Source organism: Tauraco erythrolophus, chromosome 8 (genome assembly GCF_009769465.1).
Source record: "Tauraco erythrolophus isolate bTauEry1 chromosome 8, bTauEry1.pri, whole genome shotgun sequence".
NCBI lineage: Eukaryota > Metazoa > Chordata > Aves > Musophagiformes > Musophagidae > Tauraco > Tauraco erythrolophus.
Genome location: NC_141472.1, coordinates 35,091,218 through 35,117,914, shown reverse-complemented (window position 1 = coordinate 35,117,914; position 26,697 = coordinate 35,091,218). Strand labels below are relative to the sequence as shown.

At 41.2% G+C, this 26,697-nt stretch overlaps 1 protein-coding gene across 1 annotated transcript in view; it reads right to left on the bottom strand.

Moving 5' to 3' along the window:
• Positions 1-4,801: 4,801 nt before the first annotated feature.
• CCDC93 (CCC complex scaffolding subunit CCDC93) overlaps positions 4,802-26,697 on the bottom strand; it is a 54,478-nt gene continuing 32,582 nt past the window's right edge. Inside the window, exons 16-23 of the mRNA XM_086615517.1 lie at positions 25,507-25,578; positions 24,329-24,400; positions 23,952-24,060; positions 20,622-20,704; positions 12,253-12,290; positions 10,866-10,950; positions 7,132-7,245; positions 4,802-5,904 (exon numbers count right to left, since the gene is read on the bottom strand). Coding sequence (XP_086471643.1) covers positions 5,851-5,904; positions 7,132-7,245; positions 10,866-10,950; positions 12,253-12,290; positions 20,622-20,704; positions 23,952-24,060; positions 24,329-24,400; positions 25,507-25,578 — 627 coding nt within the window. The 3' untranslated portion in view covers positions 4,802-5,850. The remainder of the gene's footprint in view (positions 5,905-7,131; positions 7,246-10,865; positions 10,951-12,252; positions 12,291-20,621; positions 20,705-23,951; positions 24,061-24,328; positions 24,401-25,506; positions 25,579-26,697) is intronic.

Sequence of the window (26,697 nt, the reverse complement as noted above, 5' to 3'; positions counted from 1 at the left end):
TTTAAATGAAATCAAATTACCACCTTCTAGTTGGTAAAATATGTTATTTGTATTATCCATGGTGAGTCCTGCCTGTGTCCATCCCAAACAGTTCCTTCAACGTTTTGCTTTCTTAAGAGCTAGACCACCAGCACAGCGGAGCAGGTGATCAACCTACTGGAATATATTGTCTCTGCGAGTGGCCAGAACCAGGAATTTCCAGTGAAAGGTTACGGTTCCCGCAGTGGTACGGAGCCTCCCAATGCCACAGATCACACAGCTAAACTCCAGTTCATCCCTGGATCGGGCAGGCCAGTTTCTCGCTGCTTGTTTTGTCACACATTATTAATTTTTGGTAAATCTAAATTGGCTTTGTATTTAGAAGTGGCTGAACTTTGGCGCGAGGAAGCCTGCTCAGTTATTTTTAATGCTTTGCGTCTTTCTCTCTGCCCAAACTTCATTTGCAGTGTCAGATCATTACCCCTTACCCAGGTATGTTCAGAAACTAAATATTTAGCAGTATTTTTCATGCTAAAGGTGAAAGCCACTATAGGCAGATCACATCTCCCCTGAGTCTCTGCTCTTCAACTCCACGTGCAGTTGCTCCTTTTATCTCAACTAGCTGCTCCTTTGTATTTTGCACTTTTTAACTCTCTCATTTCTGACGGCAGCGAAGTGCCTGTTCTGTGCAGCGTCTCATTCTGACTCTGCTCTACCAGTGCTCCAGGAACATCTCTGTGTTCACAGTATCAAGATGGGTCTTTAACAGATGAACAGGGGAATTGCCTTTGACACCAGACAGAGCAAAAAGCATCCTTAGTCCTTATCTCAACTAAGGTGAAAAGCAGCAATAAAATGATACAGCCACAGCTACTATCTCTTTTAGGTATGTGATAGTTTGATGTGGGGGGAGTGTTCTGGTGGCAGGAGAGGGGATTTGCTCCCTGTGCCACCAGATCAGAGTCTCATCCCCCTCGGGGTTGAGCCAAATCGGCACCTCTGCGAATTGCCCTATTTAAGTTGAGACAAAGGGACAGGAAAAGGTCTTTTGCCCAGGAGCAAGGCGAGGGGAGGAGGGCGCTGACCTCACTCCCAGCCCGGGCGGCTGCACGGGATGGGCTGGCGCCATGTGCTCAAGATGGCGGCAGCGGAGCCGCATGGGGGGACTCGGGAAGCACCTCGCTCCCGGGGTGCCCGCCAGGCCGAGCTCACCCAGAGAGGACTGAGTTCTGAGAGAAATGGCCACACCGACAGCAGGGCAGTGAGGATGGAGCGGGAGGAGGTGTGCTGGAGCTGAGTTTCCCCTGCAACCGGTGGTGAGCTGGCAGGTGGCCCCCTGCAACCAAGATAGACTCAGCAGAGCAGAGACCCACTCGCAGCCCGTGGAAAAGCCCACGTTGGGGAAAGAGATGCCTGAGCCCAGGAGAGGTCGTGGAGCAGGGGATGCACAACCAGGTACTGTTAATAATGGGGCATGGGATGCACAACGAGGTCGTGAGGCATCTAGAGTCCGTGGGACAACCCACGCCGAAGCGAGTGGCTGCAACTCCCTAAGAATCCGAGACTGTGGTGAAGCCCACACTGGAGTAATCCGATGGGGAAGGATTGCATCCTGCGGGTAGGACTCATCCTGAGAGGAGCTTGTGGATTTTCCTCGTGAGTAGGGGATCCACTGGAGCAAGGAAAAATGGTGTAAGGACTTCTCCTCCTTTAAGAAAGGAACGGCAGTAACAACATGGAATGAACTGACCTGCACTCCCCCATTCCCTGTCCCCCTGCGCCGCTGGGGGGGAGGTAGAGCCAGGAAGAAAAGGAAAAAGGGGGTGGGGAGGTGATGTTTTAAGATCTGGCCTTGTTTACTCTTTATCCTCTTAAGTAACCAGTTTTGTTTCCTTTTGTCCTTGTTTAAGCAACTGTTAATAAATTGTTTTGTTTTAAGAAAAAACCTGAGTCATGTCTTGCCTGGGACCATGGTAGGTGGGTGCTCCCTCTGTTTTTGTCTCGACCCTCAGTTCCTTTTATTATAAAAACCACGACAAGGTAGTTAACCTGCGAGCCTGTCCATCCACTGTTATAAAGTGATGTTTTTATCCCTCCTCCTTCACCCACTGTTGTTAAATTTTAGCTGGACTTTTCACAGGAAAACGAGCACAGATGAGAAGGATGTCCTCCACATTTGTTCTGAAGCCAGTGAGAGCTGAGGGCACTGAATGCTTTTGTACTGGCTGGCTTTAGTGCTCCGAGAGCAACCTGGTCCAGATGCACACAGAAACAGTCCAAGCTCATCGCTGTACACGTATTTTTCAGTTAAACTTCTGTAGGTACATGCGGTTAATAAGGAAAAGAAAGCAGGACACCAAAACACTCGCTAGTCCTACGCGCATCTACGCTCTCAGAATTCAGTGCCTCAGCTGCACAGCTCCTATCACCAAACTGTAGGCATTAAAAATATTTTTAATTCTGTAGATCAAAAAACTAATTGAATAGTTACGCAAAAAGACCTTAAATCTCAAAAAAAGACACGGTACACACTGAAGCTTTATTGACTTAAAGGAAAACAAGAACCACTTTAAGCACTGTCCTCCTTTTTTTGAAAACTCCACTTAGAAGTTACCTCCTGACACTGCCCTTCACTTTGACAAATGGCTGTCATGGTTTCACTGGTAGCCAAATTTAACTCAGTTGTGTTTGTTTACCAGGATTGTCATGTTTGTAGCACCAAAGTGTCTTGGATACGGTTCCCAAAAATCTCCTTCCCACGAGCAGCCACAGCATGTTGTGTCCTTGTTCCTCCACACTAAAACTGACAGGGGACAGCCCGATGTACTGGTTAAGCCTGACAGTCATCACGTTAAGCAGGACAAGGAACACAGTTGGCCATTAGAAGCGGTGCCTCTCTCATTTTGATTCCTCCACAGGAATCAGAAGAAATAGTACCAACACACACAGCCTGGGACAGAAAGCAAGGAACAGCTGATGTTGCTGTTTCTGTACCTCTGCAGCTTCTTTACTCTCACTTTCACACCAGGATCTGAAAGCAAAGATAGTGTCCATCTGTCCTGGATTTCAACCTATTGTAGAAAGAAATTGACTTATATATAACAAGTACTTATATAACGAGTACTTTAAGTACTTTCCGGTACTTAAAGGGGCCTACAGGAAAGCTGGAGAGGGACTTTTTACAAGGGCGTGTAGTCATAGGACAAGGGGCAATGGATTTAAACTGAAAGAGGGGAGATTTAGGTTGGATGTAAGGAAGAAATTTTTCACTCTGAGGGTGGTGAGGCACTGGAACAGGTTTCTCAGAGAAGTTGTGGATGCCCCATCCCTGGAAGTGTTCAAGGCCAGGTTGGATGAGGCTTTGGGCAACCTGGTGTAGTGGAGGGTTTCCCTGTCCATGGCAGGGGGGTTGAAACCGGATGAACTTTGAGGTCTCTTCCAACCCAAACCATTCTGTGATTCTATGATTCTAAGTTAAATAGTTATAAGTTATAATCTGGACTCTGATTTATTTTCTCAGAGCAGTAACTGGATCTTCAGAAACCCCGGATTTATCTTAGTCAAAACCACTAGCACCTAGCCAAAGCAATGGATCTAATGTTTTTACATTCCATGTCGAAGTTTCCAGGTTACTGTGTTTGTGACAGGTAAGCATGAGGTTTAATGTCACACTGAACAAATAATCACATGATTTATTCTACATGTAAGTTCACTACTTACCCTACCTAGGAAATTTTGCTTGATACTAAAGCAATATTGATGAAAATTGTAAAACCCAAAGTGAAATGTCCATTCAAGTAATTTTTTCAGAAATGCATGGTATGCAAAGACATCACAGCTTGAATTCACAAACAGGTTATCTTGGTGCCAAAGTTAAATTATTCAATTTACAAATTAGTAAGAAAGAGAATTAGTTTTTATAGAGGGCAAGGTTTGTAGACATAAATAATGTCTCCTAATATCAAAGCTGACTACAGAAATTCTGTAAGCACCACTCAATGCAAATTCCCTTCTTTGAAGGAACTCTTGAATGTAATTTTTTCCTTCTTTGAAGGTATTTGGAATGTAGTTTTGCCTCACTAGCTTTAGAAAGACTGAATTTCTGAATACATACAAGAGGAGGACCTGCATATATTCAGTCACTAACGAGTGTGAGGGAGTAAGGTACAAACTGGCTCAGTAGGAAGGTTTTCTTTGTGTTTGTCCTGAAGGAACAGGAAGAGTGTTTCAGGTTGTGACAAAACCAGTCTCATTTATAAGAAGGTACATCACGCTCAACCTAGTCTATCCCAGTTCTGTAGCTCACTGCACTTTACCTGGACAGAATGCCAGCAATCTCCTTACGCAAGGCTTAACAAATGCCGGTGCGTCTCTGTTTTCAGTGTTACAGCGTTTGCACAGGATCACACGCCGATATCATCAAACCTTCCGTCGTGTTCTAAAGGACTGGGGTCCAGTATCGTGGTGTGATGAGCTTGGACTGTCCCCACTGAGAATTCTGTATCTGAAGTAGATGCTTATGGAAGACACGGACCCCCTCTGCACACAGCAGGTGTGACAGTTTGTGCCAAACACCACGGCAGCGCGCTCACCAAAAGCGGCAAGAGGAAACAAAACGCTCCCGATTGCTACGTGACACAAGTGAACATTGACACAATTCGTCTTTTAACCTGCTCGTAATTCCAAAGCATATTAAGGCTTCAAGTGCCGCCTTAAAGACACAATAGCAGGAGGACACTGGATTCCAAACATTCTTTATTTTATATTCGCTGTCACAGAAAGTCATCAAACAGCACTGTCATCAGTGTTATTGGGAAAAAAGGACGTGGTTTTTCTTCTCCTGAAGATGGGATGTACATTAAGAAGTCAGTCCAAAACCCTGATGTTAAGTACAAAAAGCAACTGTTTTCATTATAAAATACTGTATATACAGATATATAAAAATGTTTCAGCAAGTGTTCCACAAAGTTTCTAAACTTTCAAGGGTAAATCTTCAGCAGGGTAAACAGGTGGTTGTCTTCAAAGGTGAGCATCAGTTCATTTGAGCAGAATGTTTGAATCTTTATCTTCCTCCATTACAGGTGACACAGACTTGGATTTTCATCCCAGCCAGGGATAACATGATGGTCCCTAGTGATTAAGGTGTGTTTTCCTGGAGCTATTAATTTAACAAGCACACTCTATATATATAAAAATGTAATTTCAAAGAAATTTATACAACTGCTAGACTTTATAAAAATATAGATCTATAATTTTACACCAGGAATTACCCACGGTAATTTTCCATTGTCTAATGTCTTAACCATTAGAAATTAATTTTTGTCCTTTGGAATCTTATCTATGGCTAGAGTGTAAATTAAAATAACGTGAAGCTATCAGCTGATGAAGAGAGTTTCAAGAATCTCATTCTATGTTTTTTTTTTCCAAAATTAACAAAGCACTGCATTCTGCAGTGCTCATCTTGTGGCACTGGAGATATTACACAGTACATACCTACTTACTCCAGAATCTTGACCTAATTCAGTGTTAAAACCCAAATAAAAACCATCCCCATTGTCCTTACTGTGGGAAAAAAAACCAAACCCAAATAAATAAAATTAGACAATATTTCTATTTTGCTGTACTGCTTTAACTCTTTACTGTGTAGTGGAGCCAATAATGAATAATACAGCCATGTGATGAAGGAATGTAAAACTGAATACATATTGGAAAAAAAAAACCCCAGACTTTTACAGCTGTGCGTATTTTTTTTTATATATATATATCTATCCATCTATATATATATATCTACATTGCAGTTGTAAGTGTCACCTCACAAAAGAGATTCAATGGACTGAACAATCATCTGTAAGCTTCACCAGCTGGAGTTCTTCAGGAAGAACTAGCTTTCAGCTTAGACAGCAGCATTTCATTCTTACGGCATTCCTGTTAACAGAAAGCAAACAGATAAGGAGGTAGTTGCTCTTAACTCTACCCAGTCATTTCTTCATATAAGCAAAACGAAACCCTTTTATTTTGAAAGATCTCTAAAATCCAAAGTAGTCTGGAGCAAGAGATGAGCTGAAGATAGTTCAGGTTCATCCATAATGCTATTCCAAAGGTAATACTCATTAAACTTTATCACATCCAAGCCAAAGGGAATGCTGCTTGACCATTTGTCTAAAGTTATTACAAGTAGCTAAAGCAAATCCACCTTTTTACTTATAAATTGTATAAATCTGAAATCGAGACTACTTTTGAGTGATGCAGAACTTCACAAGACAGTTTGCAGGAAAGTCAGTGTTCAGGGAACAACTCTAGGTCAAGAAATACATTTACATAAGTACACAACACCTGTTTTCAACACCACAACTGTGACTTCGTTTATTTTTAAGGATAGCAAGGTTGAGTCGAAGTTCCCTCACAAGGCAGTGGAAGAAAACCAGCTTATTTATGCTTCCACATAAAAACCCCAAAAAACTTCCACTAACTTCTGCAACTAGGATGTAAAACTCTGTGCGTCAGAGAAGTAGCTGAACAGTCCCTGCCATTCTCCCAGAGCACACTGTCCGAAACAGGAAGGAACTGTCTCAGAACAAAGCAGGACTAATTACAGAAAGATGTTTCTCCTCAAGCATCTGAAGCAGAATGACAATTTTGCCTGGCAACACTACTTTGTCATTCATTATCACGGAGACAATAACTATCAGAAGAACATTATGGTTACAAGCTTGGGAAAGGCTAAATCAATGAAGTGTTTAACAGTGCTTTCACAGTGGTTAGAAACCAAGGCTGGTTCCTAAAGGCATCTGTAACTACTGCGACTCTGGATTCCCTCCCTTAGTCACAACACACTTCCACAACCCTCTCTGCTCCAGTACCTATCTGCTCACAGATCTTCAAGAGATTCCATTTGGAAACCTAAATATCCAGCTTGCTTGGTAACAAATTAATCCTTCCCCTGCCCCACGGAGAGGGGCTAGTCTATCAGTGAAAAAAGAATTTCTAGAATCAAACTCAGAGTCCAAGAATCACACGTGGCAATAACCACCAAGCGACATCGTGGACATGGTCCGATAAGCATCACGTTAGGAACTCTCGTGCATACATCAATGCGCAAGTGAAAACGGGGCACCGACACTTGCCAGTTTACACGAGCAAAACTGTTCTTACCTCTTTAAATTCCTTCACTGTTTTGAAGTAAAGCCTCTGTTTCTCTAGAAGCTCTAAGTATTCATCGTTCAACTGGTCTCTTCGCATTTTGTTTTCTTGCTTCTTCTTTTCCATCTGTTGGTATAAGGAAGGATAAGAGATCATGCACTGCGAAAGGAATACACACACACGAATATACTGTATAAGGAACAACTATCTATAATAGGCAACGGGAGACAGATGCTTCATAAATGATACCCTGGCTTGTGCTCGAAGTTTAGGCCAGCTCTTAAAAAAAATAAATTAAAAAGCTAACGCTGAAGTCTCAGTACCAGAGGCACTACAGGTAGCACTCAGCATTACACTTGGGCTCCCATCTCTGCAAGCTAGGAATCTTGCTCACTGAACGATCCTACCTCAATGATGACACAATTAAATTAATTAAAAAAAAAATTTAAAATCCTGATTTGGTTGTTTATGTTAGTTGTATCAAACAAGGAGGGCTGGAGACATCTTTGCCTTCCTATGCAATGCTGTACTTGCTGAAGACCCACATGTAAGAAACTTGTTTTCTTTTCTTCTTGTTCCAAAGGTATGACAGACATAACTCAAGACCCTAAACATGAGGGGGATTGGCTCTTATTACAGAACAGACTGCCTTCCTCTCAAGGGTAGTTCTTATGAAGTTCTTCCATCACAGACAAGTTTGCGGCTAGTCTAGAGAGTAAATTTTCCCTCTCTTCCTCTGGTGCTAGGGCACAACCACATAAAAAAAGCCCTGTTGTATTCTTGTCTCCAAAAATTATTTTTGCATTCTCTCTGACAGGCTTTTGCCTCCTAAATTGTAACAGGGAAAAAGGTAATTCCAAAACCTGCAAGTATCCCCTAAAGCCCAAACAAGCAGGTAACTCCACAGCAGCAGAACTCGGTGCATTTCTAGATTTATGTATCAACACTGATCTTATTCATTCTTATGCCTAAAGGAAATGAGCAGATCCCAGACTTCCCCGGAGTATGAACATTGCCAACAAGGTACATCTCCTTTACAAAGCCAGCTGCTGTCCAAAACATCAGGGAATCTCTCCTAACGTAACTTAAGAGGGCTAGTAGGTTTTTAAAGTTATGCTTGAGGAAGAAAAAGCATCAAATGTGTTAATGCAAAGAAAAGTATTATCACATGCATCCCTGTATGACCCTATTACTGTCCTTTGATAAATTGCTTTCTTTATGCATGACCATGACAAGTTTCTACTGAGAGGAGGATGTCAAGAAACTGGTCTGCTCTGCTCTCAGCAAGACTCATAGACACGTTATCGCACTGAAACGCTTGTTTGAAAGTTACTCGTTCTTGGTACTATGTCTGACTTCCCCTTCGGCCTCTTCCCCAGTGCAGTTACAACATGATGGGCTTTGAAAAACCAAATTTCTCTTTGGGTGTAGAGTCTTCAGGGCTGTACAGAAAACAATTAAAGTGGTTGAGCTCCAAGACTGAATCCTGAAACTGGCTGTGAGCACTTCTAACGCACTGCAGACAGCGGTCCCATAGGTAAGACTAAGCCACCACAGGGATGAATAACCCTTGCAGTGTACAACTTGCCTGTCTGTTGAAAAAGTCATCCAACAGACGTTTCCTAGGCAAAGAATAAGGAAACCTTCCCTTTTGCTGCAGAGCTGTTCCCCAAGGAACCACGTGACTTGTTAAAACCTTCTTAGCATTCATTTGCTGTCAGTATCTTCCCTGGCATTGAGAAATCAACTATTAGAAGGTACCGAATGATCATCTACTCCATCACTAACAATTGATTTTTTCCTTTCAATTGAGATAAGCTTAACTTTTTCATTCAAAAACTCTTGTTTTTCTCCACTAGTTGTAACTGCCACCTCCTGCTGATCCAGACACCCTCAGCTAGGAATGAAATGTCACTTGTGAACTCTTACAATTTGCCCGTGGCCAAACTGCCAGTGCAGGAATACAGCACAAGTGCTGTGAGCTGCTATTGCTTTCAGCAACCATCAGAGATGCTGAAATTTTATTTTCCCCTAAAATAATGAGCCATCTGACATAACAGCTCCCATTTGCTTCCTTCTCCCTTATCTGTACATGAAGCAGCTGAAACTTTTGATTCCCTATGACAATGTAATAAGAGAGTCCAGAATGATTTTATGGACTTCAAAGATTTAACAGTTCAATAACAAGAACCTGAAGTCAGTCACAGCAGAGCTCTCAGTCTGCCTTCACTCCTGGCGTTTGCTCTGCTGTTACCCATTTCTGTGTATGTAGTGGAGGACAAGACAGAAAACAAAACACTGATCTCCTGGACAGTTTCCATTTGGAGCAGTTGCTTGCTGCAGCAATTAAAATAATGTCCTTCTTCTGAAAGAAGGAAATGTAATTATCCTATAATGGTTTGAGTTGGAAGGGACCTTAATGATCATCTAGTTCCAACCCCCAAATTATCTTCAAGCCCATCTTCACTAGTCAGAATTGCACTGTTCTAAAGTATTTTCATGATCTCAGTTTGATGCTGAGTCACTCATTATGTCAACAGCCTTGAAGACAGAAAGAAAACCATCAATATCACTATTCTTTCTGCTGTCATTTTGTCCTCTCTGAAAATAAGAAGTCAAGCAAACAAAAATAATTCATTTCATAAAAAGGCAATGAACTAGCCACCTCTTCCAACACAGCGGTCTACAGTAGATGTCACATTTTTTAGTGGAGTTTTTAGTGCAAAAAAGCTTTATTACAGCTCTAGCTGCATCCCATTCTCGTTTTTGTATGTACACATGCTTATCATATTTTGTACTTGAAGTTTCTATTCAGCCGTCGAGATAAAATACCCCAATACCTGGACAGACTGCAATTTCCACACATGCTCCAGTATGTTTCGATTTGTATCTATCATACTTCCACTTAAACTCAAATAAAGAACAGCTATAATCAAATATATAAATATATATTGTTAAAATAACAAATAAAATAAATAAATTTATATATTTATATAAATATAAATTATAATCAAATAAATAAACAGCTATAATATACAGAACCAAGAATTTTCTGGCTCTGTAGAGAAAAGAATCTCAGAGCCCCTTTATGGGACTTGGGAAAACGTGAATACGTTTGCATAGGAAAATAAAAGAGTGAAACAACACAAGTTAGTAATTACCGTTACCAGGAAGTACCTAAGCCTGTCCATTGCATGCAAATACGCCTGTGGACACCTTTACCTGAAGCTGCTGTGGGACAAAACCAGAAAAACCCCACCACCCCAGTGGATTGAGCAAGGTGTCAGATGAACGCTGCAACTGGGGCAAGGGAAGCTGATGGCTGGGACTCTGCGAGGTGCTGCTGACCCTCTTCAGTAGCAGAAAGTGGCTTCAATCAGCTCCAGCTGCTTGAGAAACCGTGCCTGAAACAGGTCTGTGCCCGCACCATTCAAACGAAGAGTTCTCACTGACTTAGGTCACATACAGCCGCTTCAAGCACCTGCATCACCACACAGCCTATAACGAAGTTATGGGGTATAAGCTTCTCACCTGGACAGAAGCGTTATAACACCTCTCTTCTACCCTACTCATTAACGTTTCAGTGGTGAGCAGTTTCTTATGGATGTGAAAGTAAGCATTACTTGTTAGTTGCTTGCTTAATTTGCACCTCACGTAATGGATTTCTCCATGCACAGTTATTATCCAAGAGGCTTTTCTGAAATAATTCCCAGGTTCTAGCAAAGAAAGCGAGAAGAGTCTCAGACCTTCATTCGATTCTGTTTGATGCCTTCTACAATCTGCTCCATCTGCCGTAAAAACTGCTCACGAGAACCAGAAGATGCCATTGCTCTGGAAAAAAAAAAAAGATAACAACTGACGGGGATGTGGGATAACGTGTCTCATCTACCGTTGTCTCGCATATTTACCCATGTCCAAGAATTCACATTGCTTAGTGTTCTAGGTAAAAATTAATCTTTTTAATCACTGATTTCAGGTAACAGCACAGTTCTTCAGCTGGTATAAACTATCAGAGAGACGGGAACAGAGACTGCAGAGCTCATCACAAGTGTTCTCCCTGTCAGTTCAAATCTGTTCCTTTCTCTTCTGTGTTGTACAGAAATAAATTGCTATTAACTAACCAAAAGCACAAACTTTTAAGAAAAGCAGCTGTTGTGAATATTAAGAAGGTGAGTAAGGACCAGTAGATCAGTAAATATTCTAAAATATAACTTCATGCCCTAATAGGGAAAGCCCAGAAGTAATTTTAGACTTGTAACATACATTAAACAGATTAAGAAAAAATAAGACAAAGAAAATACAACACCCCACCCCCTCCACACACCCACCCAACGAAAAACGCCAACGTAAACCCCAGCTGTCAATTACAGCACTGGTTTCTGACTGGACAGAATCAAAAGGATCTCATCACTGAGCAAAACAGAAGGACACAAGTGTACAGATGTAAGTAAAGAGATAATTAATTACTCTGGAAAAAAAAAAGCAGCTTGTAATTTCACAACGGAACTCTAAAAAGATATAATTGAAAGAATTAAACGTTTAAAACTATTGAACAGCCACCTCCTGCTCCGTGACTCTACTGAATCGTACTGCTGTGACAAAAATTCATACTGGACTTTTTTTTGTGAAGCCAAAAAAACACAGCAAAAAAAATAAATGCTGGCTGCACCATAGACTGATATTTGATCTCAAACTTCCAAGGGAACCATGATTTTACCTAAAGACTTCACATTTAATCAAAACCTTTAAATATAGAGTTAGTCTACAATAAACATGTCTGAAATACGTCCAAGTCTAATGCTTTGTACATAATGTAATAACTACAACTTCAGAAAATGGATAAAAATATTTAAATTAATGCCAGGAAAATGATGACTGAATGTTTTCTTTCCACAACTGCAACTGAAGAGCCAGATATTAAAAACATGTTGGCAATAAAAGTTAGATAATTCCAAGTCTTTGATTCTCCAAACATTGGCTTAAACAGAAATAACAAACTATTTTATAAAATAGTTTACATTACTAAAAAATTCTAGCATTTTTTTTAGACTCTGTAACTCATGTCCTCTCCCATATTTCCAACCAACCATGCTACTCGTTTCAACTACCAAGAGAAAAGTGACCATTACTTACTGATGAAAGTTGTCATGAATAGAATTCAGTAAGTTAACCTGTGAATTAGGAGAAAGAAAAAAAAAAAACCACAAAAAAGAAGAAATTATACATTTGTCCTTTCTGGTACGGAGTTTTCACAGACAAGAAAATGAAATTCAAGTGAAAAAATTGACTATACAGATGTTTCCAAGACAAGCAGTCAGCTGTATGAAAAGCACCGTGAGCGTTCTTTTGGAAGAGAAACCATGGCCCGTCTGTATTAATAAAAATCTATCCCAGTGGGGGAGCTACAAAAAGCACAAGCAAGTCTTGGACCACAGCTGAGATTTTAAATTTTACTGACACCCAATTATACCTCTGAGCATTTTCTAGTGTGACAAAGGTGGTGGGCTGACCCTGGCTGGATGCCAGGTGCCCACCAAAGCTGTTCCATCACTCCTCTCCTCAGGCTCGTGGGTTGAGACAAGGACAGGGAGGGATCACTCACCAATTACGGTCACGGGTAAAACAGACTCAACTTTGGGAAATTAGTTTAATTTGTTACCAATCAAATCAGAGTAGGATAATGAGAAATAAAACCAAATCTTAAAAACACCTTCCCCCATCCCTCCCTCCTTCCCAGGCTCAACTTTGCTCCTGATTTCTCTACCTCCTCCCCACCCAGTGGTGCAGGTGGACAGGGAATGGGGGTTGTGGTCAGTTCATCACACGTTGTTTCTGCTGCTCCTTCCTCCTCAGGGAGAGGACTCCTCACACCCTTCCCCTGCTCCAGCACAGGGTCCCTGCCACGGGAGACAGTCCTTCATGAACTTCTCCAGCATGAGTCATTCCCACGGGCTGCAGCTCTTCACAAAATGCTTCAGCGTGGGTCTCTTCCACAGGGTGTTGTCCTTCAGGAACAGACTGCTCCAGAGCGGGTCCCCCATGAGGTCACAAGTCCTGAAGCAAACTTGCTCCAGCCTGGGCTCCTCTCTGTCCACAGATCCTGCCAGGATCCTGCTCTAGGGAGCCTGCTCCAGCACAGCCTTCCCACAGGGTCACAGCCTCCTTTCAGGCATCCACCGGCTACAGTGTGGGGTCCTCCATGGGCTGCAGGGGCACAGCCTGCCTCCCTGTGGTCTTCACCATGCGCTACCGGGGAATCTCTGCTCTGATGCCTGAAGCATGTCCTCCCCTCCTTCTTCACTGGCCTTGGTGTCTGCAGAGTTGTTTCTCTCATATTCTCACTCCTCTCCTGGGCTGCAATTGCTGTTCAACAGCAACTGCTTTTTCCCTTCTTAAATATGTTATTCCCAGAGGTGCTACCACTGTCGCTGACAGACTTGGCTTTGGCCAGCAGCAGGTCTGTCTCAGAGCCTGCTGGCATTGGCTCTATCAGACCCAAGGGGAGCTTCTACGGCTTCTCACAGAAGCCACCCCAGTAGCCCCCCAGTACCAAAACCTTGCCAAGCAAACCCAATACAACAACTTTCCAAGCTAAACTGACCAAGCAGAATGGCGTATACATGTGTTCAACACGTGTTCAAACTCGATGTAGAAGTAACTCACAGGTGATCACCCAGTTCAAGTGATGGTGCACGAGCGTATGGTGCAGCTATGCCAGGTTCGCATCATTAGTCTTTCTTGTAGGGATAAAGCAGAACAGTTTCACTTAGGCATATCCCTGACCATGCTTACAAGCCACACAGGACAGCATACAAGGAAATCTCTTAAAAAACCCCAAACCAAACACCACCAAACAAAAACAAAAATCATAGAATCACAGAATGGCATAGGCTGGAAGGGACCTTAGAGATCATCTAATCCAACCTCCCTGTCATGGGCAGGGACGCCTCTCAACTAGATCAGGCTACTTAAGGCTCCGTTCAACCTGGCCTTGAACACCTCCAGGGAGGGGGCATCCACAACCTCTCTGAGCAATCTATTCCAAAGTCTCACCACCCTCATACTGAAGAATTTCTTCCTAAGATCTAATCTAAATCTGTTCTCCTTCAACTTAAACCCATTTCCCCTTGTCCTATCAGTGGACACTCTTGTAAAAAGTCCCTCTCCAGCCTTCCTGTAGGTTCCCTTCAGGTATTGGAAGGCAGCTATTAGGTCCCCCCAAAGTCTTCTCTTTTCAAGGCTGAACAATCCCAGCTCCCGCAATGTCCTCGTAGCAGAGGTGCTCCAGCCCCTGGATCATCTTTGTGGCCCTCCTCTGAACATGCTCCAACAAATCTATGTCTCTCTTACAGTGGGGACACCAAAACTGGAAGCAGTATTCGAGGTGGGGTCTCACCAGAGCCGAGTAAAGGGGAAGAATCACCTCTCTTGACCTACTGACCATGCTTCTCATGATACATCCCAGGATGCGGTTGGCCTTCTGGGCCGCATGAGCACACTGCTGGCTCATGTTAAACATCTCATCTATAAACACCCCCAAATCCTTCTCTTCAGGGCTACTCTCAACCCACTCTGTGGCCAGTTTGTATTTGTGCCTAGGATTGGCCCAACCCAGGTGAAGGACCTTGCATTTTGACTTGTTGAAGCTCATGCAGTTAGCACTGGCCCATTTCTCAAGCCTATCAAGGTCCCTCTGGATGGCATCTCTTCCCTCAAGTGAATCCACGGCACCACACAACTTGGTGTCGTCGGCAGACTTACTGAGGGTTGCACTCAATGCTGTCATCAATGTCGCTGACAAAGATGTTGAACAACACTGGACCCAGAACAGACCCCTGAGGGACACCGCTTGACACTGGTCTCCATGTAGACATCGCTCCATTGACCACAACTCTTTGAGTGCAACGATCCAGCCAGTTCTTTATCCACCGAGTGGTCCATCTGTCAAATCCGTGTCTCACCATTTTAGAGACAAGGATGTCATGTGGGACAGTGTCAAACGCCTTGCACAAGTCCAGGAAAATGACATCCATTGCTTTACCCACGTCAACCAGCGCTGTAGCTTTGTCGTAGAAGGCCACTAAATTAGTCAGGCACGACTTGCCCCTAGTGAAGCCATGCTGGCTGTCACCAACCACTTGGTTATTTTTTACGTGCCTTAGTACAGCTACCAGGAGAATCTGTTCCATGATTTTACCTGGCACAGAGGTAAGGCTGACAGGTCTGTAGTTTCCTGGGTTGTCCTTGGTCCCTTTTTTAAAGATGGGGGTTATGTTCACCCTTTTCCAATCTGTAGGAACCTCACCAGAACCTCATCATCTCAAATATGATCGCTAGTGGCCTAGCAACTTCAGCTGCCAGTTCCTTCAGGACCCGTGGATGTATCTCATCAGGTCCCATGGACATGTGCACCTTCAGGTTCTGCAGGTGTTCCCGGACCTGATCTACTCCTACCCTGGGTGGTTCTTCACTCTCCCAGACCCAGCCAATATCCTCTGTGATTTGGGTGGTGTGGTTCGAGTGGTTGCCAGTGAAGACTGAGGCAAAAAGTTGTTGAATATTTCAGCCTTCTCCATGTCCTCAGTAACCAGGTCACCCGTATTCTTCTGGAGAGGCCCCACATTCTCTCTCATTTTCCTTTTTTCTCTCACATACCTATAAAAACCTTTTCTGTTATTTCTAATATCGCTGGCCAGGTTTGACTCTGTCAGGGCCTTAGCTTTTCTAACCTGATCTCTGAGCACACAAGCAAATTCCTTGTAATCATCCCAGGTTACTAGTCCCTGCTTCCATGCTTTGTGTAATCTCCTTTTGTATTTGATTTTAGCCAGGAGTTCTTTGTTTATCCACATAGGTCTCCTGGTGTTTTTGCCCGATTTCTTCCTTTTGGGGATGCAATGCCTTTGAACTTGGAGGAGATGATCCTTGAAAGTCAACCAGCAATCTTGGGCTCCCAGTCCCTCCAGGGCTTTATCCCATGGCACACTACCAAGATGGTTCCTGAAGCGGCGAAAGTCAGCTCTTCTGAAATCGAGGGTTTCAAGCTTGCTGAGCTTCTCCCTCTTAGCTGTCCTTAGGATCTCAAACTCCACCATCTCATGGTCACTGCAGCCAAGGCTACCCACGAGTTCAACATTACCTACCAGCCCTTCCCTATTGATGAGAACAAGGTCTAACATGGCACCTCTCCTTGTTGGTTCCTCTATCACTTGGATAAGGAAGTTACCGTTAATGCATTCCGGGAATCCCCTGGATTGCTTGTTCCCCACCGTGTTGTTTTTCCAGCTGATATCAGGGTGGTTAAAATCCCCCATGAGGACCAGGGCTTGTGAACGAGCAGCAACTCCTATCTCAAGCAATAACTCCCCACCACCCAAACAAAAGAAACCCAGATTGTATTAACGGTACTGAAGATGCTGGCTTTGAAGCTGTTGTGTCATAGCTCTGGTGAGAAGTTGCAACTTAGCTCATCAGCCTGAGCATAGCACTGCACCAGCTAAAAAAAAACCAAAACAAAAAACGAACAAACAAACAAACCAACCCCACTTTTGCTTCTGAGTTTGGAACCAGTATCTCCACACAATACTGTAAAGACTCACCAAGCTGTGCAGAACAGCATGTGAATTTCTGCCCTGCTTTCGTTATGCAGGGAAATTTTGTAGGTTTCCAAACGAGCCATGCATCGTTATTGCTTTGCTTATATGTATTTTACAGGCTGTAAAAAGATAAAACTTCTAAAAAGTACAGAATGGCATTTCACATGCCTGGCTTCTATTATGAGATATTAACTTTGCACTGAATCAAGACAGAAACAGAAATTTCTAACAACATCACAGGAATATTTTCTTGTTCTTCATATGAACTATCTCAACTAATTAAACTATATATTGAATATTTTGTACGTAACCAGCTTTGATTTTTTTTTCTTGCTTTCTACATATTGCTGAGAGCACTAAAATTCACCGAGTAGCAATTAATGATTCTCTTTCCTGGCTTTTAATACTTCTTGCAAGTCTCCTGTGGTTAAACCTTCCAAGCAGTTTCTCCTTTGATGAATATTTGAAAGTGTCCAGTACTGAACAAACGTAAGCATTGCAAACAGAATCACTTGCCCCACTGCTATGGAAACCTACGCTGATTCTCCCAAATCTGAAATCTTTCTTCTCACTTAGACAGTGATAAGCACAGGCATGGCAGAATCTGCAGCTGTTCCTGACCTTACTTTGAAAAATTCAAATTCTGATCAGACTCCAAAGCAGCCAAGATGCTTAAGAATTCCTGTTAAGATAATTGTTGCATGACCCGTCAACATTGACCACGTCCACATCCTTGCCTCCAGATACTTCCAATAAGCATGTGCTTAAGACTGTGATTACAGTTTATACCGCAAAACATTCAAGTCATGAAAAGTACATGTACTCTACACAACTACTGCAGAGTAAGAGTGCTGATGTGTTACATTGCAAACAGTAAAATCGGTGTATAAAACCCCCAAATCAAAGAAATTACGAAAAAATGAGTTTAAAAGCATTTTAAAAGTTAATCTCTCATCAAATAGGATTAAAACTATCAACCAGATGCACAGAGACCTCTCATGTCAGAACTACAACGTTTACAGCCAAAATTCCACTGTATAACAATTCCTGCTATTGTTATTTTAAAGCAATTATGCTCAGGATATTTTATGAAAGGGTTGATTTCGGGAGGAGAAAAGAAAAGAAAAAAGGGCAAGAAAGAACAAGCATATCCCAGAAATCTTTGTGAGGAACAGATGGCAAAGTCATCTTTTGTACATTACTAGACAATATTTATTTGTTGAAGCTTTGATTCTAATATTAAAAGTTACACAAGGAAACCTCAACTTTATTATATATTTAACAAAGTTAAGATTGCCTCAGAAGACATTCAGACCTCTCTCTCTTCTGACTGACATCAAGATAAAAGAAGCCCTTGATGAATTTATTTGTCTTTTGAAATTATATCCGTGTAAGTGAAGCTTGAAACTAAAAACACAACAGAACATAACCAAACCAAACAAACCCCAAAGTAGGCATTGAACTATATTGGCAAGAGTACTCCCAATTTATACAACAATGAAATACATCTGCTCTGCATTTTGTCAGCTGCTTTTTATGTGCCCATTTCAAAAACTATCTCTTCATGCTTTTTAAATTTGCAGGCTTGCCCTCAAAATACAATAAAATAAACCTGTATTAAACTCTAACCTAGGGGAGAAGTTAAATTAATATGAATACTATAGCTGCTACTTAACGTAGTATTTTAAATCTGGTACATTGTTATCTGCAACCTGTTGTATTATATATTATGAATACATTTTACCATCTGGAATAAGAAAATAAAAGCAATGAAAGACTACAGAAAAACAAAGCATGTGATAATCTTCTTGCAGACTTAGGTAAGGAATTTGCCAGGACCACTGGCAGCCATTATACCATCCACTCTCGCACAGGGATGCAAGGTTTACAGCTAGAGTTCCTGAATATTCAGCATACAACAGACACTACAATGTATCGTCACTGTTGGTTTATAAGAAGTTGATGTTTCAAAAACTTTCAAGGAAAATTCTGAATGATATTTTCAGGAGACAAAAAGGAAAAGTCACATCACTAATTCCAAGATAAGCTATTTGAGGATCTTGGGGACCATCAAGTATAACAAATTTTAGAAACAGCATTCTCATGCTTAACTGAAACCTCTCTCAGAAATTCGGTATTTCTAAAGCACATGATAACCATCATTGCAAGTTATGCTCTGCTAAGATCCTGCTTTGTATTGATCACTGACCTAACTCAAAAGATATATATACACACACATCAATAAAAAAAAGCCAGAAGGCTTAATTCAACACAGAACTTGAGATGCTTTTACATTTATTATTTACATGTGTTGTTAAAGCACCTAGTCACAGAAGTTACTTTTAAATTTATTGTGATGCAGCTGGGATTCTGACAACATTCTCAGAGCGGTATAATACTTTTCTGCAGCAGAAAGGGCCAAACCTACGCGGATGCTGCAATCACACTTTAAAGTATTTCTATCAGCGTAAACTGCGGAAAGTTAAAGTTTAGAATGGTATTGTGAAAACAGGACTCATGCCCTCTAAAGAAGCTAGATAAATTAATGCCTTTTCTGAATTGAAAAACTGAAAGCTGCCTAGCACATATATTAGAATCAGCTGCTTAAGGGAAGGAAATGGTTGCTCATCATCTTCAAAAACAAGAGATAAAGTGTCTTTACACAGCCAGAAATTTGACTGCTGCTTCTCTCAAACTAAAACATAGTTAAGCAATGCAAACCTAACTAGCCCCCAACATAAGAAGGACATGGACCAGTTGGAGAGGGTCCAGAGGAGGGCCACGAAGATGATAAGAGGGCTGGAGCACCTTTCCTATGAGGACAGGCTGAAAGAGTTGGGGCTGTTCAGCCTGGAGAAGAGGAGGCTCCGGGGTGACCTTATAGCAGTCTTCCAGTACCTCAAGGGGGCCTACAAGAAAGATGGGGAGAGGCTGTTCAGGAGGGCCAGTTGTGATAGGACAAGGGGTAATGGTTTTAAAATAGAGGGAGGTAGATTCAGGTTGGATATTAGGAAAAAATTTTTTACCATGAGAGTTGTAGAACACTGGAACAGGTTGCCCAGAGAGGTGGTGGATGCTCCATCCCTGGAGACGTTCAAGGCCCGGTTGGATGAGGCCCTGAGCAACCTGATCTAGTTGGAGATATCCCTGTTCCTTGCAGGGGGGTTGGACTAGATGACCTTTGAAGGTCCCTTCCAGCCCTAACGATTCTATGATTCTATGATTAGTCTGAAGTATCAAAACATTATACACTTTTAAAGTAACATCATATTTTTATCTAGTCTTGAGTGGTTCTATTTCTCCACCTTTCTGAAGTCACATGCTTGTATTTGCAAAAAAATGAAAATTCAAATCATTCGATAAAGTTACTCCCAAGAAAGAGGCGACCTCTACTCAGTAGGGAGAGAGAGGAGAGGAAAAAAACAAGATGCTTTCACGAAAACGATTCTTCTGATCCTGATCCAGTTAAATCACCAGCAACTTCAGCGCAGGCAGGCTCAGACCCTGAGAACTAGCTCTGATGTTCTGACAGTAGCTGGAATTTTCTCTCCCAAGTTACTGACTGTAGCATTGGTTCACAATAAAAGATATTGACTAAAAGGAGAAAAAGAGGGTAATTTGGTCCTGTGATATCAAGACAGAGATATTTGCTAATTAAATTTTACTCATGTTTTGTGAACGCACTGAGCAGTTTAAACATGCTGTACTAATAGCACTTCTTTTATAACACAGACCATTTCACCCTCAACATTAGAAATATTTTTATGAATTGGTTGTTTTATTTTTACTTAGAAAGACTGTTAACTCTGCTCTGACACAACTGAATATGGTGAAAGCCAAGTAAAAACTCTTTATCTCCTTCTCCACAGACTGAATATTTAGAAAACAGTAATAACGTTTTCTTACCTCCTTTTCCAAATATACTTTCTTATCATCCAGTGTATTATAAAGAGTAAAGAACTGCTTCGTTTCTTTGTGAGTTGCTGAGACTGCAAACAAAAAAAAGAATAGAATAATAAAAGAGCATGAGGTGAAACAGAATCTGTAAAAATACTTTGTAGGCTTTATATAGTATACTTTCCACTATCAATAACGGAACACACTCTTTAATACATTCTGGAAGGATATTCCCTCTGCATATAAATCTCCAGCAGGGTTTGCAGCTACCAGGTTTTAGGAGAACAACACAGCTCAGAGTTTAAATAAAGCTTCAACTGCTGACAGTCCTTTATGCGAACATATGTTGGCACTATCAGCTGCGCTTCCGTACCGCTGCTGGCTCACCCTGCCTTCACAGGCGTCACCCTGACACCATACGGGCTGCTGAGCTGCTGACAGTTGCCCTCACAGAGTTGCCTACAGTGGCAGAGAGGCAGAGGCTCGGCAGTGACAGACAGGAAACAGATAATCGGATAGTACTGCGTGGGAAAAAAGTGCATTGTACTACGTATTTCAAGCTACGCGTGGAAATACGCCCAGGAAATCTTTTACTGGTTTAAAGCCTTTTTTGTTTTCTTACAATTTTTTCATGCTGATAGGATTAAACAATACTTTCTGGTTTAGGTGATTACAGCAGATGTTGGTCATAGCTCGGTGGGGAAGGTAAGGCTCAGACACGGATTCCCTTTGCGCCTACTAGATGATGACTGATATTCAGATCTGCTAAGTGTTCATCTATTCTTTAGTTCTTCAGTGCCTAAGGAAACCCAAGATACTTGTGATTCCCAAGGACAGAGTTCAACAGAGACAGATAGTTGGCAAAAAATTATTATGGTTAATATATTAAGCACTGTCTATAATCCTGAACCTGGAAAAAATGTATGGGTTAAAAAAAGATAAACCTGAGTGAAATCATGTTCATTTCAATAAACTCTAAGGGTTAACAAGTTGTCATCTTGAAACAAAACCTTTACTGAACTGATACGCTGGACCGAGCTTTTGAATGGAACCATTTACAGACAGCGCGACCTCCCTCCCCCATCACAACGTCATTGAACATGCAATTTTTCAAGAAATTCCAACTTTTGATTTGCACAATTCTGTTCTCCAGCTGAAGCCCAACAGCAACCCACAGCTCAAAGCTGAATGTTTTAGTGACAGAAATCCAGCAATGGCTACTTCTGCAGCAGTGAGATGTTCAGGACCAAAGAGCTTTCTCATTGCCACAGTATGATTGCGAAACATGTTCTGCACATGCTGTAGCATCAAGAAACATACTGAGTACTGGGAGCCTGAAAGCACTGAGAAATTCAGGAAAGCCTGGGACAGGCTGACAAATTAGCAAGGGCTGTTCAGCATGTTCCACAAAGATTTTCCAAAAGCTGAAATCAGGCTGCTGCTTGAAAAACTGCACAAACACAAGGACTGCCAACAGGCTTGCTTCAGGTCTGTTCTCTTAAGTAGCTTGGTTTCTGCAGGACTGCTGTGAAATGGAAGAGGCCATTTCTAAACCACTTCCTTCATGCAGCTCTTCCCTTTCTTGCAGCAGCTCTGGTAGTCACAGATCTTTTGTTAGTGGATTCCACATACCAACTCAGAAGAAAACTTTTCACGATTTCCACTGGGTTAGAAAGTTGCACCAGCTTATGGAGCCTTATGGGCACACATCAGAGCCCATGGAAGGTAAGACAGACAAAAAAAGAAGAGGAAGAAGCAGGCAATTGGCTCATTGATTCTCTTGAAACCACAGCTTAATGTTTTCAAGAGAAGAGGTTCAGTTAGGTCAAAAATAAAGCAGGAATATTGAAACTTAGAAGCATTCTAATACAGAATCACTGCGGAAGGCATCACTGAAGATTGTCTTGTCCAACACCCCTTGAATCAAAGTTAAAAAAAAACAGGTTTTGGCAGCAATGAAGATCATCTCAATCTGGCTAAATGAAAAGCCTCTAAAAAAATACCACAATTCACAAAGACTTTGCTAGAGATTTTCAGCTCTTTTTTCCAAAAGCTTAGCCTGTACAACACAGGTTCCTAGCCATGACTGAGCAGTGAGTTATCCCACGCTACCACACATATTTTATACTATAGAAAACAAAGTCTCATAAAATTCGAAATCTACACCCAAAGCTGCACAAGTTTCTTTGAGCTTAATCCTGTACTTCACATATAAATGAAGTCTCCATCTTCTGACCAGGTAGATACTCTGACCATACGTTATTTGTCTGAGTTCACTGAGACGTGAGAAAGAAACCAATCTGCAGAAAATTTAATACAAGACAACAAAGTTGTCTTTATAGCTGGACTTGATTAAATAACTGCATGGCATATAAGAAGCAAAGTGAGAGAAGGAAGAACTGGAGCTGGACTCACTAAAGAAGTACATCTACTCCATGCACAGAGTTAGACAACACACATGGAAGATGGCACATGGTCTATGTCACTGGACATGGCCCATCAGGACAAGGGATTTAAATCAAAGTTCAATAATTTTAGAACAGCTCAGCCTTCAAGAGCTTGGTTCACATGCTTAATTAATAAATGTAGAATATCTTTAAAACATTAGCTAGTTCTTCTTGGTAGAAACTTATTTTAGCTTATGCTAATACACAAGCTACATTAAATATACACTAGCAACTATACTAGTCTGTTATCAGTTTAATGGAACAACTTTAAAATTTTATTCAGTTTGCGTGTTCCATACCATCCATGCACAGCAAACACATACCTATCCAAAAAATTAACCGAGCACGTTTCCCAGTTTTTAACTTCTCATATAAAAAGTTAAAGACAATTTGTACTCTTATCCTACCAAGACATTGCAGTATATTTATAAATCAAAAATGAAAGAAAACAAACCTTTCAAGAAATGGCCATTACTTTGTAGTTCTTGACATAGTTTGGTTCAGAACCAGGTATCTCACATCAATGAAAAAAAAAATGAAAGCAATCTAACATTAAGAGCAATTAACTAAACATGACAAATTTACAGCAACCTTATTTGTAAATGGTGAATTAAGATCTTTCTAAACACACTAGTCATTAACCTAAATGATTGAACTTGTTGCAGACAAAATTTGCTCCAGAGATCTTGTGCATCAAGTTTCCCTGTCAGGAAAATTCTTATAGCCAGCTTATAAAACTTTGAAAATAGAGCGTGTAACATGAATATCAAAAGACCCTTAAAATACCACAAAATGAGCAAGTGCTGTTGTTCCATGCCATATGCTTAAAATGCAGCCGCCCTCCTTCCAGGGCTGCAGCCTTCAGCAGGATGTTCCTGCTTGATATACATACCCTGACTGTAAAGTTCAATAAATCTCTTCTGATACTGTGTTAGCTCAGCTCGGCTGGGTACTTCATCAATCTTGCGTTGTAAAATGGCTATTTCTCTGTTTCTTCGTGCCTGAATAGAAAGTTAGGAGGGGAGAAAACAAAGCCTATTCTTGTTCACTTCTTAAAATGGATGAAGCCCACCCCCAGCAATATTTTGTTACTAAATAATTAATTTAAAATAAAAAAAAAAAGCATAGGCTAAGGCTCAGGTTTTTTTGTAATTGATTTGTAACAGAAAAACTTTTTAAAATTAGAACACAAGAAAGAAGTATTAGAAGTTACAAAGTAAGCAAAATGTCAATAATTTTATACAAGTAAATTTACATAGAGTTACTCACCAACAACAGCCGGATCTTTTGAAGTTTATCTTTCTCAGTTTTGTATTGCTGTTCTATAATATTATTCGGCTCCTAGAATTTGAGAACCCAAAACAATTGTTTATTACAGTAGCATACGAGAGCTGCAGTGCAAAAACGTGCAAACTGGGTTCATTTTCTGTTTGTCTATCTTCCATTTAACGGCTCCCACAATAACACCACCATTTGCTGTTATTATTTTTAACAATGATTCATAATCTGCATTAAAAAAGTGACACCTACTGTAAATAAGTGCATTTTGCTAGCTTTCAAGCCTCTGATAGTTTAAAGATTTGTCAGTAGTTTTTTTCCACTTTACAACAGTTACATTTTAAATGAGGATATGTATTGGAAGATTGTCCGTACACCTTGTCTGAATGTTTATACTTCGATTCAGTGGTGGGGTTAAGGATAAATATGGCCCAGGACAAAACATAAAGCCTCTGACAGGTATTCTAGATTTCCTGGATTGTGGACTTCAAGGTAATTTTTTCTTGTTTAAAAATTTAAGATTTAGGTTTACATTTTAATTTTTTCCTGTTGCGTTCGGAAGGACAGCAGCATAATCGAATCTGTAATCTACCTCATTTCAGAGGCACAAGTGTATGAAATGTTTACCCACTGAAAATACAAGTAATCCAAGCTTTTCCTTTCCTGTTCATTCATTATTCATTGCCATCAGTCTGGATGCACTTGTGTTAAAGCCTAACTTCCGACAGCTGCTCACGGCATGCAATGTACTGAGCCACTGAAAACTTGTGCTTCCATCCATCAAACAAATCCACTTTGGAGAAAATACAACCAAACCAAACATGCTTTCTGAGGAAGAGCTGTTTTTGTCAGGGGGTATGCACTGCTCTTAACACAACATCCAGAGATTCTTCTCCAGTACTATAAAGAAAAAAGTAAAATGCACAAAAGCATCTGCGAGTTAGCCCCATGGGTTCTGCAAGAATAATAAAGACTACTATGGCTATTTTCAGTTTATTGTGTTTCTATGTTTATGAGCATCAACTGGGGCTTTACCAGTGGGTGAGAGTAGAATTTTTCAGATTGCAACAGATGCTTTAATGCTTAAAAGAATATGCCAAAAGTCAGAGGAACTAAAAGAGCATTTTAAAACACAAGTTGAAAATAAAAACTTAGACATTTGCTATTACCTGTTCCTCCCCATTTTCCACTGCCTCAGCTTTCAAATTCTCAATATTTTGTTGAAGTCTCTCCATTTCTTCCTTTAAAACGAACAAAAAAAGTTTACATTGTTTTTAACTGAGACCTGTCCTCTTAGGAGGGGAGAGCAGGAAGCTTGACAACATACATCTCTAACAAAATTGTGGAGCTGACCACACACATATTTAAATTTGTAAGATTAAACAGCATTCCCTGCTTAAGGGTAAGGCATCCATTATTACTCATTACCTAAAACTATCTGCTTTTATCAAACACAGGAAGAGATTTATTTCTTACTTGCAAATATACTAGATCCAGCTAAGAAAAGTAATAAGTGACATGGAAAATGAAACCAAGGAAGCAAAGGAAGATTACAAGAGCAATAGCATGACACGGCACTGCAACATACAGCATTTGTAAAAATGAACAAACCTGAAGTTACTTGCAAGATAGTCTCCATTGCAACCCTTTAGAGCTTTTCAAAGGATTATGCATGGGAAAATGAGGTTCCTATGCTCAGTCTATGCCTCAGGGCACTATTTCTTTTTACTTCTTTTCATTCTATTAAATCCCATCCATTATTGTTTAAAAGGAAGAGAATGAAAACAATTATCTTCGATCATATTTCTAGGCAGCCCATAAACACAGCAGTAAACAGGACAGCAAACCATAGTAATTAAGCAGTAAAACTGAAACATTCTCTGAAAACTGCAATAGCTTCATCTCGGTCTTCTCTTTTTCAGTGGGCTGCTCTAAAGCTAGTGGCCTTCCACAGCCCTCCTCTTTGGCACCACATCTCTCCTCAGGTTGCTGTTGGCTGCATTATCCAAGCAGAGACAATCCATTTCAGGTTGTGAATGGCACAGGAGGGTATCTAGTACAGCCCAATCTCAAACTTAAATTTTAGTGCTCTCTATCAACCCACCCCAGGTTGCTCTCAGCAGAACAGTAATGGGAAAGAGAAGAACCACAGCTGTAATCAGTACAAGGCTGATTTGGCATTACATGCCAAGAAACTGCCCTGTTACACCTTCCTTACACCTCCCTGCCCTTTCCCTGTGGTTAACCCAGTTCCAACCTTCTTGGCTGTCAGTCTTGTTGCAGATATGATACACTGCAGAACTGGGCAACTGTCCACAGTTCTGCTACAAAACAAGCTGGTGGCAATATTCAATATGAAC